At 45.0% G+C, this 18,410-nt stretch overlaps 1 protein-coding gene across 1 annotated transcript in view; it reads right to left on the bottom strand.

The window, feature by feature from the left end:
- Positions 1–18,410, bottom strand: part of CNTNAP1 (contactin associated protein 1) — a 347,724-nt gene that overhangs the window by 102,887 nt on the left and 226,427 nt on the right. Inside the window, exons 10-11 of the mRNA XM_086924095.1 lie at positions 4,903–5,074; positions 3,232–3,338 (exon numbers count right to left, since the gene is read on the bottom strand). Of these exons, the coding sequence (XP_086780221.1) occupies positions 3,232–3,338; positions 4,903–5,074 (279 nt within the window). The remainder of the gene's footprint in view (positions 1–3,231; positions 3,339–4,902; positions 5,075–18,410) is intronic.

Consider the following 18,410-nt stretch of genomic DNA (forward strand, 5'->3'; position numbering starts at 1 on the left):
AGAGTGAGGGGAGGGCGAGGGAGGGAGAGACAGAGGGAGGGAGTGTGAGGGGAGGGCGCGGGAGGGAGAGACAGAGGGAGGGAGTGTGAGGGGAGGGAGGAAGAGAGTCAGGGGAGGGAGAGGGAGGGAGAGAGAGAGAGTCAGGTGAGGGCGAGGGAGAGAGGGTGAGTCAGGGGAAGGCGAGGGAGGGAAAGAGAGTCGGGGAGGGAGAGAGAGGGAGAGACAGGGGAGGGGAGGGAGGCAGAGGCATAAGGAGGGAGGGAGACAAAGGGAGGGAGGGAGGGAGAAAGAGGGTGAGAGGGAGAGAGAGAGGAAGACAGGGAGAGAGAGGGAGGGAGACAGTTAGAGAAAGGGAGGGAGACATTTAGAGAAAGGGAGAGAAAGGGAGACGGAGAGAGGGAGGGAGACAAAGAAAGGGAGGGAGACCAAGAGAGGGAGGGATACAGAGAGAGGGAGGGAGACAGAGAGAGAGGGAGATGGAGGGAGGGAGGGAGGGAGGAAGTGGGAGGGAGTGAGGGAGACAGAGAGAGAGGGAGAGAAAAAGAGAGGGAGGGAGAAAAAGAGAGGGATGGAGAGAAAGAGAGGGAAAGAGACAGAGAGGGGAGGTAGAGAAAGAGAGAGGGAGGAAGACAGAGAGAGGGAGGGAGGGGGACAGAGATAGGGAGGGAGGGAGACAGAGAGAGGGAGGGAGACAGAGAGGGAGGGAGGGAGACAGAGAGGGAGGGAGGGAGACAGAGAGGGAGGGAGGGAGGACAGAGAGGGAGGGAGGGAGACAGAGAGGGAGGGAGGGAGACAGAGAGGGAGGGAGGGAGACAGAGAGAGGGAGGAAGACAGAGAGAGGGAAGGAGACAGAGAGAGGGAGGGAGACAGAGAGAGGGAGGGAGACAGAGAGAGTGAGGGAGACAGAGAGAGTGAGGGAGACAGAGGGAGTGAGGGAGACGAGAGAGGGAGGGACGGAGAGAGAGAGTGAGAGGGAGGTAGAGAAATAGAGAGAGGGAGGGAGGAAGAGAAAGAGAGAGAGGGAGGGAGACAGAGAGAGAGATATGTGTGTATGCTCGGTCTGGTGGCTCAGTGGACAAAGACATCCGCTGCCAGGGCCTGTGTTCAACCTCATGGTCACAGTTTTTTTTTTGTCTCTAGCCCTGCCCCCTCTCTCACTGACCACGCCCCCACCGGTGCGGCCCTCGGCCACAAACTACACTGTAAATTTGGCCCCTTAGAGAAAGTTTGTGAGTATCCATGCCTTAGATGTACTGTCCTATAACAATTCTGCATAGTGTTTTAGTATATTCACCTTTCATTTGCACTTACAGTGCAATTACAAATCCTCCAGGTACCACCCGCAGACTGATGGGTAAACAGAGAGACTCAACCAATCCTTGTAACAGTATTTGTGTTATTATGTAATGGAATACCTAGATGAATTCCCTTAGCTGTACTGTCTCCGCATAGTACTTAGGGATATTCCCTTTTATTTTGCACCTACAGGCTGCATTTAGGGTTATGTAATTCCTCCTTATTAAATACTAGGGTAGCCTCTGTTACAGAAGTACCTAGACAGCTCCACCAGACAAACAGATCAGCTATTGCACATTTGAATAAGGTCAAGCAGACTACAAGAGATTTTATGATTACCATAAGAGACATATTCCTAAATGCCAGATAGATGATAAAGTATGGCTCACTACCTAGCACCTCTCCATTCTGGTATTAAACTTGTAATACTAAATTACTGTATTTATCTTCTAATAAGGCTTGTTTTAAGGCTGGCAAGTTTGTGTACTTTAGAAATGGTATGTACATTAACTCCTTTCCCTCATTTTTAATCAGGACCATTGAGGAGCATTCAATGAGGCATGAACATGTAGTGAAAATTAGGCCCCCAAAGCTAGACACTACCATTTTATAGGGCTGTTGACAAATAAATTATCTTCTGGGGAATTCCTTTTATTCAACCAGAGATCTGTGTACAAACGTTTTCCGAGGAAGTATGCCTGTTGTGAGTACACACTCATAACAGTTTTTGACAATAGAACAATCATTTTTTTTTAAATGGAGTATCAGAGGTCTTTCACTGCTGACACATGCTGGGACCATATTTGTGGGGATAAATGTACATGTCCGCTTATCTAAGCCTGCACTTTGGCATAATTTTTATGAGAGTTACCTTAATGTTCACAGCACTTGGTCGGTCAGCACAGAAACTTGGCACAGTGGGCTTTTAAAATATATGATGTAATATTATTGATAACTGCTGTATCATCCTACTTGGAAGTTCTGCTTTTCTGCATGGAGGAAAGCTGCTTAATTTAATCATCTATAAAGACGGACTGCTCACTTCATATCAATGAGCATTTGGAAATCTACAAACAGCGATATATTGTGATTTGTAGTCATAATATGAGCAAAAGTGATCTCATATACTATGTAAAAAACATATCTTTCTTTTGACATCATATGTCTATGCATGACAGTCATTCAGTGATATTATGTGCATTTGCCTCTCTGTGAGAATTTCAGGGGTTGTGAGAGACACGCTTCCGAATCTGCAATTGTGTACATTTATTGTTTATGCTTTGCATACTTATTACTTGTGTGCACATACATCAGAAAACAAACATGCTGAAGAAAGAATGAACAGCAGAAACCCTCCCTGGCTATAGTGGGCCTGAACCAACAAAACACATCCACAGATTGTAGGTCACTATACTGGGCTAGATAATAGGGCCCTTAAAATATCACCTACCACTATAATCGTCAATCGCACATCTACGCCCCCCATACTTATAATGCAGTAGTTGGCAATGCAATGAATGCAATACTTTTGTCAAACTTAATAATGCCTCTCATTCTTACATCTACTCATGCAATACTTACAAGGCAGTAGTTGTCAATGTAGTGAATGCAATGCTTTTGCCATGCTATATAACCCCTCCTACCATTATATCTACTCACACTATACTTATAATGTAGTAGTTGTCGAAGTGGTGAGCATAATAGTTTTGCCATGCTATATGACACATGCAATATAGAGAGGAAGTACCAATTTAGAATCAAGTGCTGGATGCTGACGGCTTGTTCTGCCAACTGCTGATCAAGGCTGGCCTTGAAACAGTGGTGACCTGTAGGAGAAAGTCACCTATACCACAAGTGAAACCTCTTGTCCCATTTAGGCTCACACTTTCTGGTAACAATTTTGTAAAATAGGGGTGAAGCGCCTCATCCACTTACATTTGTGACATGTCTCTCCTTTGTATCCTGTCAGTTCACAGTAGCAGACAAAGTCATCCCAAGACTGGAGACACCTTCCACCATGTTCACACAAGTTTGGCATGCACCTGGAAGGGGTGATTCCAAGCAGAAAGGTATGTTTCCATGAGTGAGAGAGGAATGTTTAAACGGCGATTGAACACAGTCAAGTCCATAAGTTTCTGACTTCTACTCCTGATGGAATCTAATTGCTGCAGCAATGCTTATAACAGAGTAAAGGAGAGCTACAATAACCTTTGATAGTTGGAATTCAATTTGATATTGAAAATAATGTGTTGGAATTGATGTCCAACAGGAGGTCTGTAAAGGAGAACCTCAAAGAGGGAATATCTTGCCTGGAAAGGTGGTGAACAGTTGCTGCTGAGATTTGACTGCATATAAAATGTATGTAGTGCTTGTCTTGGTGACACTCGGTGTAGTTCCTGATCCCAGTCGGCAGAACTGTGAGTGGCACAACTTGTGTGCACAAAGAGGAGAGGCTTCAGAGGCTATCAAAGTTTATGTATGCAGTATAGAATCGTCCAGATATTAAGTAGTGCAGGCGACATTTACACTTTATGTAACCCTTGGTCCCGCCTGCTTAGTCGAAATGCCGCAGGGCATACTTCTCGGTGCCAGTAGGTAGAAATGTGGGTGGTGCAACATAAGTGCATAAAAAAGCACTCCAGGGCCAGTGTTGTGGAGGATATCAGTGTGATTTAAAAAAATAATTTCCTATTTGTTAGAGGTTACAAATTAAACATTGAAGTTAATACATTTTGCCTTGCATACAGTCTAATATGAAGTATCAGAGAGATGTGTCTATGAATGCAAAATCGCAGTTTTAAATAATAAGGCGAAAACCATACTTTTATGGTCCGATTACAAGTTCCTAGTTAACTCTGTGAGGACATACTATGCTGCAATCAGGGATTCTGGTACTATTTCCCCATGTGTCAACAGAGGTAATGAGTTAAACTCCCAGAATGGGGAATAACCTGCTGTATCCAAAAATAACTGTGTCATTTTCCATCGATTTGACCTGATTCTGAGCAGTTCAACACTCAAAGGAGGTGGTAATGGGAACGGGGATGAGGGGATACACTGGTATGTGTGTGAGAGATAGCTAGATGGGGAGGTTGGTGGAGGGCAGGGCAGGTGCCGGAGGTGTTAGTGGGATAATTGCATCCGCTTGTACAGCTCAATCTGGGAGTGATGTGGATCTGTTCTGAGCCTCTGCTCGCCCAGAAAACAATAACGTTTGCCACACTGTGATGATTAAACAATGACTACTCATCATCAAAAATCCCTGAAATTCCAGGTGCTATGCAGATGTGGCGCTATGTTATTGTGCCTGTTATTTTACTGTGTGGCTAGGATGGTCATAAAATGAACAGAAGGATTAATTCAACAATAATATTTAGGAGTCAACTTTGCACCGTTAGAAGATAAACTTAGTCACCCACATGTTCTATATTATTTTCGGTCCTTTATCAGCATGATAGGATGGTCAATACACAACCTATTGTTTTTGGTCATCCACAAAGACGTACTATGTTTATGTGTTTAGACATCTCTTCACAGTTGAGAAAGGCATTATACCTTGCCGAATGATTTGACTCCGAAATGTCTTCATCTTCCATCATACCATACCTGTCAGCTATGGCGCAGACGTTGAAGAGGACATCTGAGAATGGACCCAGCTTGCCGAACTGCATTAAGTAGAGATCAACAGGCTCGCTGTCCACAACCAGCATCTGCATACAGCCATGAAATGCTGTCTGATTAGAGTGGCAACCTGAGCCTCCTACCGGTTTAGGACATCCTGTAAAAGATCATTGGCAAAGTTTCATAGAACACCTTCACATTGGAGCATCTTATGCTGCTTGTAACCAAGACACATGAATTTATATAATTGTTACAACTTTTGGTGTCCACAGTCTGCAGTGAGATATTTTTCATTTGCATTATTCTGATTTTATCACTTTTTTACAATTTCAACATCCCTTAGTGGGGTTCCAGCTGTTCAAGATATAGACACTTTGCAAACACAGTAGAAACCTATTAATATGTTTGTCCAGCCCTGAAATGTATAAAACCAAAACTGATTTGTCATTGTTGTTACTTGTAAAGATCACATTTTCACCTTCTACTTCAACACTTTACCTGCAAGAATTTTAATGCCTGGTCAAATTGAAGATAACATTTGAGAAGAATGCTTGTCTCTCTTCTTGAGTTCCAGTAGCTGCATCAAAGAGGGGGTTGGGAAAGTAACAACAACTAACAGCATTCATTCATTTATTCATTGACTTAATCACTGATTCAGTTAGTGCATGTATTATTCACGTTAAGTAGAAAGCTTCTTTAATTTACAGTGGTACAAACAAATATTCACCACTGTATTCACTTTATCATTTCGTGAAATATTATACATCGGGGTCAATTACACAAGCGATTCTATCAGGCAGGAGCACCAACACATGACTGCTTCACCCATTTGAATTCCCCACAGAGACACATTCAAACCACTATGGCTCACTGTTCTCCACCAAATTACAGAACCATCAGAGACACTGCAGTACCACCACAAAAGCTTCAGTGTTGTGTATTGGTCCTTGCCTGATGCATTACATATATCAGCCTTGACTGGAAAGATGGTGTCTCCATGCACCACTAGTGTAGCCAAAAGGTCTGTCTTGGTTATCCCACATTGGTCGAATTGCAACTTGCCTTTTGATAGTAGGATATTGTTAGCCCAGTAGCCCACTCAGGAGCACAAGCTGTACTTACTAAAATGGGGGTAAAGTGGAATGCAGGGATCCAAGCTTCAAGTTTATTAAAATCCATCAGAAAATGTAAAAAACACTGAGGCCCTGATTAAGATAATGGGAGGTCGGACTGACGCCCGCTATCCATCGGTTAGGAGACCGATCGACAAGCAGGCGGCGGTCCGACTGCCCAATTATGATGCGACAGCCGGGCTGGTGGTCGGAAAAGGGCTCTTTAACCAGGCCCGGGCGAAGCTGGAAAAGTTGCTCTACGCGGAGATCCAGTTGGGCAAAAACTCTGCTCCAAACCACTCTGCTTCGCGCCGCCACCCCCCCTATATAAATATTTTTAAATAAAAATAAAATTGAAGGTAAAAGACACACTTACCTTTATCGTGGCGTCTCCGGGCTGCCCTCCTCCTCCAAGTCGTGGTCTCTTCTGCAGTGCAAACAGAAACCCCTACGTTAGATGTACGTCGAGAGTAGGACTGCGCGTGTCCTACCATGACGTACGTCTGATGTAGGGGGTTCTGCAGGAAAGATCACTGCGAACAGGAGGAGGGGAGCCCGGAGACGCTGCAATAAAGGTAAGTGTGTTTTTTACCTTCATTTTTATTTTTAAAATATTTATTGAGGGGGGGTGGAGGCAGGGAGGGCTTGGGTCTGAACTCCACTCCACTGCGGAGTCGAAGTTTTGCATAAACTTCGCATTCTCAGCGGAATGCAGAGTATGTAAAAATCTGCAAGCTCCGCCAGCGGAATTCTCTGCCCACGCCTATCTTTAGCATGGTGGCTTGTGCTGCAGCCCTGAAAGGGGCCACAGCTCAAGCCACAGTGTAAATAAGCACTTTGTGCACACCCATGCACAGTGTGCCGTGCCCCATGTGGTCCATGGAACACACATCATGGATGTGCTTAGGGACACTACATGTGCCCACAGGGCCACTTTACATTGGTCCACGAAGGACAGGGGCCCTGTTTTGGGCCCAAAAAACAGTTTCTGACAGCCTTTCATTGGCAGTCCGTGAAAGGGACATCGTAATCTTGACGTCAGTTCGATAATTAGGGATTGAGATTTTGAACGCCGCCCCTTCGGGATCAGTAGATTCTGTCAAAGGCATCGGTCTGTTCCCTGTCCCAACAAGCATTGGAAATGCAATAGGTCTCGCACCATTAGAGTTAGTGCTTTTAGAATTGTTTATGGGTTTTTTTTGTAAATGTTTAGCATTTTTGTTTCCTGTAGCCAATGCTAAAGTATTAAAAATAAAAAAAGCCATAAACATTTCTAAAAGCTCTAACTGAAATGGTCTGAGAACTATTGCACTGTGTGAGGGTGAGGGTGAGTGAGGGTGAGGGTGAATGAGGGTGAGTGAGGGTGAGTGAGGGTGAGGGGTTGAGGGTGAGTGAGAGTGAGGGTGAGTGAGGGTGAGTGAGGGTGAGTGAGGGTGAGTGAGGGTGAGTGAGGGTGAGGGTGAGGGTGAGTGAGGTGTTGAGGGTGAGTGAGGGTGAGGGTGAGTGAGGGTGAGGGTGAGTGAGGGTGAGGGGTTTTGGGTGAGTGAGGGTGAGGGGGAGTAGTTGAGGCTGAGTGAGGGTGAGTGAGAGTGAGGGTGAGTGAGGGGTTGAGGGTGAGGGGTTGAGGGTGAGTGAGTGAGGGTGAGGGGTTGAGGGTGAGTGAGGGTGAGGGTGAGTGAGGGTGAGGGGTTGAGGGTGAGTGAGGATGAGTGAGAGTGAGGGTGAGTGAGGGGTTGAGGGTGAGGGGTTGAGGGTGAGTGAGGGTTTGAGGGTGAGGGGTTGAGGGTGAGTGAGGGTGAGTGAGGGTGAGGGGTTGAGGGGGAGGGGTCGAGGGGGAGGGGTTGAGGGTGAGTGAGGGTGAGTGAGTGAGGGTGAGGGGTTGAGGGTGAGTGAGTGAGGGTGAGGGTTTGAGGGTGGGTGAGTGAGGGTGAGGGTTTGAGGGTGAGGGGTTGAGGGTGAGTGAGTGAGGGTGAGGGGTTGAGGGTGAGTGAGGGTGAGGGGTTGAGGGTGAGTGAGGTTGAGGGTGGTTGAGTGAGGATGAGTGAGAGTGAGGGTGAGTGAGGGGTTGAGGGTGAGTGAGGGTGAGTGAGGGTGAGTTTGAGGGGTTGAGGGTGAGTGAGGGTGAGGGTGAGTGAGGGTGAGTGAGGGTGAGGGGTTGAGGGTGAGTGAGGGTGAGGGTGAGTGAGGGTGAGGGGTTGAGGGTGAGGGGGTGAGGGTGAGTGAGTGAGTGAGGGTGAGGGGTTGAGGGTGAGTGAGGGTGAGGGGTTGAGGGGGAGGGGTTGAGGGTGAGTGAGGGTGAGGGGTTGAGGGTGAGTGAGGGTGAGGGGTTGAGGGTGAGTGAGGGTAAGGGGTTGAGGGTGAGTGAGGGTGAGGGGTTGAGGGTGAGGGGTTGAGGGTGAGGGGTTGAGGGGTTGAGGGTGAGTGAGTGAGGGTGAGTGAGGGTGAGTGAGGGTGAGGGGTTGAGGGTGAGTGAGGGTGAGGGGTTGAGGGTGAGTGAGGGTGAGGGGTTGAGGGTGAGTGAGGGTGAGGGTGAGAGAGGGTGAGGGGTTGAGGGTGAGTGAGGGTGAGGGGTTGAGGGTGAGTGAGGGTGAGGCTGAGTGAGGGTGAGGGGTTGAGGGTGAGTGAGGGTGAGGGGTTGAGGGTGTGTGAGGGTGAGTGAGGGTGTTTGAGGGTGTGTGAGGGTGAGTGAGGGTGTGTGAGGTGGTGAGGGTGAGGGTTAGGGGGTGTGAGGGTGAGAGGGTGACAGAGTGTGTGAGGGTGAGGGGATGAGGGTAAGGGTGTGTGAGGGAGAGGGGGTGATGGTGAGAGGGTGCGAGGGTGAGGGTGTGTGAGGGTGTGTGAGGGTGAGGGGGTGTGAGGCTGAGTGAGGGTGAGAGGGTTGTGAGGGGTGTGAGGGTGAGTGAGGGTGTGTGAGGATGAGGGGGTGAGGATGTGAAGGCGCGTTTGGCAGTGTATGTTATAACGCTAATCATTTAATCTCCCCCTACCAAAAAATGTATGTACCCTTGTAACATGATGCTCATGTAAAGCGCTCCCATACCTTTGGGGCAAATTGCTTTAATAACTGCAATAACAAAAAAAATATACGCCCCCTTCCTGCACCTTAAAAGATGTGTTAGTCTGAATGGTTTTGTTGTAAATTGGTACATGTCCAGGTTCGCGCTATACAAAAAACTTTAGAGACTTTGTGTGCATACGCACCCTTGATTGTTTTTATATCAGTTTGCCAGAGGTCCACATTGGAAGTGCCTAGTGAATCAGAGCCAGTCAGCCATGCCGGCCAAGACAGTCCCGTCCCCCTGTCTGCCCGAGGACGTCCGGAAGCGGTAAGGGCGCCTCCCGCGAGCATCTTGTCTGTTGGCAGTCCGCGCGCTGGTGTTGGGGCAGGAGGTGTAGGAGCTGCCGCTTGTTGCCTGTCCTCGCGCATCTCTACTGCAGTGCCATTGAGCGGCGCTTGCCACCCACCTGTTTGCTGTATCGCTCGCCTCTCCTGAGACACAAAACCAATTGTTTGGTGGGTCCAAAAGTGGAGACCGGGGATCTAGACACGATGCTGCCTCTTAAACGTGTGAGCTGTCACACAGGTCAGACGCTGCGCTAGAAGTGAACAGCTCAAAACTTTACACTTGCATAAAGAAATAAGTTTCTTGAGACCGCCCCTGGCGTCGTTGAGGCTGTAAGGGCACAGTGGTTGTTGGCACTGTACTTTAAGATGTAAGATTTGTTCCCATTGAAAATGACTTGGTATGTGGGTGGTGACATGTCTTGACAGCCCCTCTAGTTTAACAAACCCCATCTCTTAAATGGCCACGCTGGGTCTACAAGTTTATCCCCTAACCGTCAACTTTAGGGAGCCGTGGGGGGCGACGGGGTTTAGAGAAACAGAACTACATTTTCCTATTTAACTTGTTTTGCAGGCAAGCTCTCTTTAAGTACAGTAAGTGGTGATTTTAAAAAAAATGCGACACGGCGGGCAGGGGAGGGGGCGGAGCGGGGAGAGGGAACAGACGGAGGGAAGGCCAGATAAGGGGAGGGGGGAGGAGAAATGCGACACGGCGGGCAGGGGAGGGGGCGGAGCGGGGAGAGGGAACAGACGGAGGGAAGGCCAGATAAGGGGAGGGGGGAGGAGAAATGCGACACGGCGGGCAGGGGAGGGGGCGAGGGGGGAGGAGAAATGCGACGTGCGGATGAGGGAACTGATGTGCACGCGCTTTTAAGCTCAATGCGCATGCGCATTGAGCTTAAAAGTCACGGGCACTGCAAGGAATCGCCACGATTCCTTGCAAGTTGGACAAAGAGTGGATAAGCCACCATAGTCTCGCTTGCTCGATGCGCATGCGCATCGACAGGCGAGACCTAAAAAGGGTCCAACCGCCTAAGTTGCTGAAGAGACAGGGAAGAAGATAAACAAGCACTGGCAAAGCAAATCGGTCCTGCTTTGCCTAAACTGTGCAAGAGACACTCTACAGTCACGTCAGCAAATGAAAAGAGAGCTGCATGCATTTAATTCCTGAAATTATGTAGTTTAACATTTGAAAAAAGCAGGGAATTGTAATGTAAATTATAAGTAAGGATTTATTTGTATTAATCAGCAATAATTATTTGTAAAGTAGTAAATATCTTTCTTATAATCAAACACAATTTATTATAACTATAGAGCTCATATAAGGATATATAATTCACAAACAATATAAAATATACATATAACAAATCATAAATACAATTCTACCTAAAACAAACAATAAACATGCAGCAGATCTTTTGTGCGATTTGATCATTCCTTGTAGACATAAGGCTAGTCTAATAGCAATTCTTGAATTAGTAGGTCACAAACTTTTCTACTGACCATTTTGAGTTTTCAATGAATAAAGCGTGACAACATTTCCTTCCTAGATGCATACACTTAGGACAAATAAGTAATTTATGGGTTATAGGTAAGTATACTTAAAATCAAAAATCGAATTATAGTGGGCACTGCAACTTTTGTTTGTCCTTTGCCTAATAAACATGAAATTCCAACCTGCACTTAAGCACAACATTCCTAAGAATGGGGATGGTTTCAGAACAAAGGATAAGTAATGGGTGACGGGATGGCCTGTGTTAGACCTGACAACCTTGGAGTAGTTTTCCCCGGAATTCGTTTACTTTAACCCTCCTGTTTTGCTAACTTTGTATTTGCTGGCTCTTGGACTCTCTGCACTTTACCACTGTTAACCCGTGCAAAAGTTTTATGCTATACGGTGTGTGTATATATATATATATATATATATATATGTGTATATATATATATATATATATATATATATATATATATATATATATATATATATATATATATATATATATATATATATATATATATATATATATATATATATATATATATATATATATATATATATATATATATATATATATATATATATATATATCCTATCCTACATGGATTCTGCAGCAACCACAGCACCAAGACCCCCCTATTCGCCACCACTGACGACATCTGCTCCCTCCGCGACAAAGGTAAAATGGTATCCCTCATCCACCTGGACCTCTTGGCTGCCTTTGACACCATATCCCACTGTACCCTAGACAAAAGACACGAAACACCACAACTCCGGCATCCATGGCAAGGCCCTCGACTGGATATTCTCATTCCTCACCGGTTGAACTCAGCAGGTCAGACTCTCTCCCTACCTCTCGGAACCAACAGAAACTACCTGTGGTGTGCCACAGGGATCCTCCCTTAGCCCCACCCTCTTCAACGTCTACATGCCCCCTCGCAACCATCGTCAGGAACCACTGGCTCAAAATTGTCTCTTATTATCCCGACGACACCCAGTTCATCCTCTCCCTCACCAACGAACCCAACCCCACCAAACACAACTTCCAAGAAGGGATGAAAGCCGTCACCACCTGGATGAAGAACAGCTGCCTGAAAATCAACCCAGATAAAACAGAAGTCCTCATCCTCAGCTAGCACCTTCACCGCATGGGACAACTCCTGGTAGACCCGCGCCCTCGTAAATCCCCCCACCCTGATGGACCACACACGAAACCTCGGCATCATAATAGACTCATCGCTCACAATGAACGGCTAGATCAATGCTGTCTCTTCAACCTGCTTAAACAAACTCCACATGCTATGAAAGTCATTCAAATGGATCCACTCCGAATCCAGAAAAACTGTCATGCATGCTCTCATCATCAGCAGACTGGACCATGGCAACGCCCTCTATGCCGGAGTCAACAAGAAACTCCTTCGCAAACTCCAGACCGCCCAGAACGCCCTAGAGCAAGACTGATTCTCGATATCTCCCTGTCGCAGTCACATCACCCAAAACCTCCATTGGCTCCCAGTCAAAAGAAGAATAACCTTCAAGCTCTCACCTACGCTTACCAGGCCCTTCAGAACACCAGACCAATATACCTGAATGACCGCCTCTCCCTGCACGCACCCAAAAGATACCTCAGATCAGCCGACCTCACTCTGGCCTCTGTCCCTCGCATCCACAGGACCAGGACAGGAGGAATCCCTCTCCCACCTCGCAGTCAAGAGCTGGAACAACCTCCTCCTCCACCTCTGTCAAGCCCCCACACTGACCCTATTCAGGAAGGACCTAAAGACTTGGATCTTCGGGTGACCCCAGCACTCAACGGAGCCGCCCCTCCCCCCAGTGCCTTGAGACCCTCATCGGTGAGTAGTTACGCTGTATAAACCTTGATTGATTGATTGATTGATTGATTGATTGATTGATTAAGGAGGGGTAACATTTACTATTTTGACTCCAGTAAGTGCAACAGTAGGGAAAGTGTTGGATTGCAAAGGGGTAAAATGTACTACTCCCAATGCACTCTCTGCAACATTATAAACAGAATACTTCACTTCAACAAAATATAATAATGTCATAAACATACTAAATAACAAAAACGATAAATATTTAAATATAGAAAATCTAAATATAATTTTGTTTTTTGAAAAACCAAATTAAATATTTATTACAATGTTTAATACATATAATAAATTACTACAAATATTATTATAATTAAAATACCAAACTATGGGCCTGATTACGATACCTGTTGGACCGCCTGTCTGAACGCCGGGGCCGCGGTCCGATTCATACTGCTGAGGCCGGAAAAAGCTCTGCTTGACGTATTACGATGCAAATGCTGCTACTGCATAAGTCTTTTAGTCGGTGCCCTGCTCCCCAAACATTTACTACAAGTGGGTACAAATGCACAGAAACCATGCAGTTGTACACACATGCATGATACATGTGGGGACATGCCTTGTGCACCATTTACTTCAATGCTGGCGTGTGGCCATATGTGTACAGTCCAGTCAATAGGAATACATGCCACATGAGGATTTACCTAGATTCTACCACCCACAGGACTGTCCACTTTGGGGTGCAGCTGCTGAAGGGTAGGGGGATCTGGAGGAAGGGAAAACGGCAGAGTATTCACCCCTTACCCTTAATTTACAACAACTTGAGGCAGGCTGTCGGACCCCCATGGGCGTGTCGTCGGAAACCCACATGGTAATCTGGATGGCGGTCAGATCTTCCTTCACTGCCCTGTGGCTGCTGTTCCTCTCTAACCACCAACTTGGCAGTCGGAGGAAGGCTGTCTGAGTCGGCGGTCTGTCAGTATTTGGTCGGAGTACAGGCTGGAAGCAGCGTAATCCGGCAATGGGACTGACCGCCTCTGACAAGACCTTCGGCAGTTTGACTGCATCCAACAGGGTTGTGTCATTGTAATCAGGCCCACAATTCTCAAAATAATAGCAATCTTATTTACATTTAAAAAGCACAACACAATTAACACATACAATAATAAATAACATACTTCTAAAAATGAATTAACTATTTTTAAATTTGCCATTACTTAAATAACTTTCTATCATGTACTTCTAAAAACTACACAACACATATCTAAAATGAATTCTTAAAATTATATTAGATACTATTGATTATTGAATATTAATAATAATTAACTATTAGTAAAATAAATATATTTAATACGATTCCCACCCTTTATCCAAATAAAACCAATATTCCATACCTAATATATAAATTAGAAAAATATAATTTGCATCATTTTTGATAATTAACTTTCAATTAAACAGTTATAAATAATTAACTAATAATACATTAATTACATTGAATTACCTTCCCACCCATACACCAAGAACTCACACCTAATATATAACTTAAATACCTTAATTAGCTATTGTACATAATTAATGATCATTTCAATATTTATTATACATTAACATTATTTATTAATTATTATAATTAATTTCCTACACCCCCTTTACTCATACAAAAACAACACACCCCACAAAAAGAAAGAAATTATTTTATTACACAATTTACATAATTATTAATTACATTATTCATATTCATTAAAAATTAATTAATTATAATTAATTTACTTCCTACTCTTCAAACCTGTAAAACACACAACCCACACCTGAAACTTGATTAAAAAATAATAAATTATACAATTAACATAAATATTTATTAATTACATAATGAAAATTAATTAAACATTATTTATTAATTATAGTTAATTTACTTCCCACCTTATACTCCTAAAAACCCACAACCCACGCCTGAAACTTAACTTTTCAAAGATTGTATTATACAATTAACATTAATAATTATCAATTAAATAATTATTAATTAAGAATGAATGATTAATTAATTATAATTAATTTACTTCCCACCATGTACCCCTATAAACCCCACACCCTACTACTTTACTAAAACTAACAAGAAAGTTATACAATTACATTTCAAAACTACTAAAAATGTAAAGCTATATTAAAAAACATTAACAATAATTATACAAACAATTTATAACATATTCAATTAAAATACATACTGAAATACATAAAAATAATTAAAAATAGATATAAGCAATATTTTTGTAAACTATATTAATGATATCTATATTGTTAAAATCAATATTACTTACCTTAAAATCAATATTCTTAACAATGATATTCTTGCACACAAGGGGGGTCATTAGGATGGCGGGCGGACTTAGTCCGCCCGCCATCCTATCGGAGTATGGGACCGTCCGCCATAAGGGCGGGGGTCCCGTGGGGGGATTTGAATGCGCCCGCCACTGTGGTGGGCGTATACTGCATTTTTAGCATTGTGGCGGGCGGTGCTCTCAGCGCCGCCCGCCACAATGCTAAAAATGCATATATGCATTTGCATTAACAAAGCGGCCTGCTGCTTTGTTTATGCAAATGCAGGGGCGTACCACAGGTACCCCCCGTGTGCACCCCCTACCTGTCCTTCACTCCGGGGGCCCACAGGGGGCCCCCGAAGTGAAGACAGCATGTCTTTCCGCCACGGAAAAGCATCTGTTTTGGGCCATGCTAATATGGCTGGCGGTGTCTAATAGACACTGCCACCATATCAAACTTTTTCCGCCCCGGCCGCAAGGCGACTGGGGCGGAAAAGCGGCGGACTGTCTTTCCGTCCGCCGCGGTCCCCCCGCCATCCTAATATGGCTGGGGGAATTTAGGTGCGGATGGCGGGCGGATTGCCCCCGCCAGGCTGCCGGTGGCTACCGCCAGCCCTGCGGGGGCAATTCGCCCGTCATCCTAATGGGCCCCAATATTTCCGTATAAAGATATTTTAAGCTCGATAGTTATGTATGATAATATTTCATTGATATTCTGACTGAATACCTAGAGGACAGGCTGGGCACAGCCCTACTTGCACTTGAATAAGCAGTGTCCTGCTCCCACAAAAAGGCCTGCATATTGACCTTCAGTTAGTCTGTAGCCAGGGCAGCGAAGGCAGGAATCCTGTGCACTTCAAAGGGAAACCTCCAGAAGCATATTCCAACTCAAAGGACAGCCCAGATATAAATATTGGACCTCAGACACCGACTCTTCAGTACAATTCTGGAACTTTGGCCAGGAAGAAGGACTGCTGTATTGCTTAAAAGACTAGCAATCTGCTGGACTGCTACTCTGAAGGACTGCTGCCCTTCTATACTGGCCTGCTGCCGTCTTGCCTGGGTGAGGAATGGACCTGCATATTTTGAACCTCCGATAACTAGAGTAACTTCAAAGACTAGTTGGCTGACCTCCTGACTAGAGCCACAGGGTCAGAAGGCTCTGACATCATTGAATCCAGCACCTGGACTCTGCCATTTGTAAGTTCTACCCTACCAAGTGGTGCCATCACAGTCCTGGGCCCTTGAAAGGGGCCTGAAGGTGCTTTGCCAGCCCATCTGTGGATCCAGCAGAACCAACACAACTCCGCTGCTGCGCGGCACAACCATGAGCAGAACTGACACATCACCTCTGCTGTGAAGATTCTCCCAGCGCAAATACTTCGCATCGTCCTTGCAGCCCACATTTGGAATACCACTGCACGATGCCTCCCCAATGAAGGCCCTTGCATTGCAAATCTCCAGTGGACAGCAGCCACGATGATAACGCAAGTTCGCGCACAGCAGCCTTGCAGCTTCTCGGAATCAGTACATTGCCCCAGCTGTACGATGCCTTTTTGATGCTGGACTTCACATCGTAAGACCTTGTTGATTGAATTCTCAACTATGATACAAGACCTTGCATCACAGCTGTGCAGCTCCTTGGAAATGAGGCGTCGTCTCGGCTGTGCAATGTATCTTTGACACGGGGGTTTCACAACTCACCGCAACCAGGATCTAAGATACTCTTATTCAACGGATCTAATTGGGTCCCTGTGGCTGGCCCGCACTCCATCATGGTCGGCATGAACTTGTGACTTTGTCCCGTTCTAGTGCAATCAGATATCCACTTTTGGTACATTGCGCTTTTTGGGGCTATTATCACTGAAATCTTTAAACCTGCATTTCTCCAGTTCTACCATTTGGATTTTTCTTGTTGTGGACTAAAATTATTTATTAAAAAGTACTCTAGTTTTCCAAATTGGTGTGGGATTTTCCTTGTGTTGTATTTTTCACTTCATTACTGTTCAAAGTATTGCAAAAATACACATTGCATGTAAGTTAAGCCTGACTGCTCTGTGCCAAGCGTCTAGAGTTTTGAGCACAGATTAGTTTGGAATTTGCTTGTGCTTCACCCTGGCAAGGACTGTGTTTGCTGCTTGAGTGGGGTCCCCTTCCCCCCAACCAGTAAACCAATGTCTTACAGCCTGATACAAAGGATAAGTACTTGTTGACAGAGATGGGTCCTGAACAAAGGATAGTACTGGACAACTCCAAATGAAACCTTGCTTTTGAGCAAGGACTGCAGTGATTGTTTTGGACTTGGCGTATTTCAGGTCCAGAATATTAGTTTTGAGAAATGCTTCTTCTTTTAATTGAGATTCTTCCACAAAAAGATAAAATAAGAAAACATTCTTCCTCCTAAGGGCGGCTGCAATATGCTTGCAATTACAATAATGTAGAAAAAAACACTAATGCAGTTTTAGTAGTAGTAGTAAAAGTATGTTTATTAGACCATTGGTCTCCAAACAAAATACATATTACAATAAATAGTTTAAAACATGTATAAAAATTCCACAAATACTTTAAAAGAGACAAATTTTCATACAGCACTACACCCAATATTGTATTCAGCAATACAGTGAAGCTTTAACTTAGGGATTGCGTTCCACCCTCGACACAATTTTCTAGAGCGTGACCTACTATTACTTCATGCCAATTTCTATCCAACTATATTTGGATCCAACAGAGTCCTTTTTACCGCCTTCATATATTTTGCCATGGCGATTGCTATATCAAGATTTGGCATGTCGGTAAGTAGGTTAATTGCTAAGAGGCGCTCAGTTATACCATATTTTAAAAACAAGGGTCGCAAAAACAGTTTCCGCTGTGACACCCATTTTTTACAGTCTAGATAGATATGTAGATTATCACACGTGGTCCCTAATCCACAGCGGCATTTACCATCCGGTTGTACCAATTCTGCTCTTCTGTTTCTCAGAGAAACCCAACAGTTAATCCCTATTCTCCATCGGAGCACCTCGGCTCTTAATCCAGCATTAGGTAGTGTATCCAAATAGGGATACCATGTATTAATTAAATTAATTAATTAATTGTGGGTTTGTAATGCGCTAAAATCGACTCCCGAAGGAGTATCTCTGCGCAGTAGACCGCTGGGGAACCCGTCCTGGCTTTCCCTGTGAGATGGTCCCTACTGGGTATCTCCAAGGTGAAACCAGGCATCCCCGGCGTATGTGGGGGGCCGTTGTGGAGATGAGGCAAGCTAATACCCAGAGTTGCCGAGTGTGATCCCTGGTTAGAGTAGGCACCGAGGCGAGAATTATCAAGTCCGTTGACCCTGGTCCACAACCCTGCCGCGTCGGGAATTGAACCCTGGTCCGGGGCCGTCCTCTGCTCTCG

This window comes from Lissotriton vulgaris, chromosome 5 (assembly GCF_964263255.1).
Source record: "Lissotriton vulgaris chromosome 5, aLisVul1.2, whole genome shotgun sequence".
Lineage (NCBI taxonomy): Eukaryota > Metazoa > Chordata > Amphibia > Caudata > Salamandridae > Lissotriton > Lissotriton vulgaris.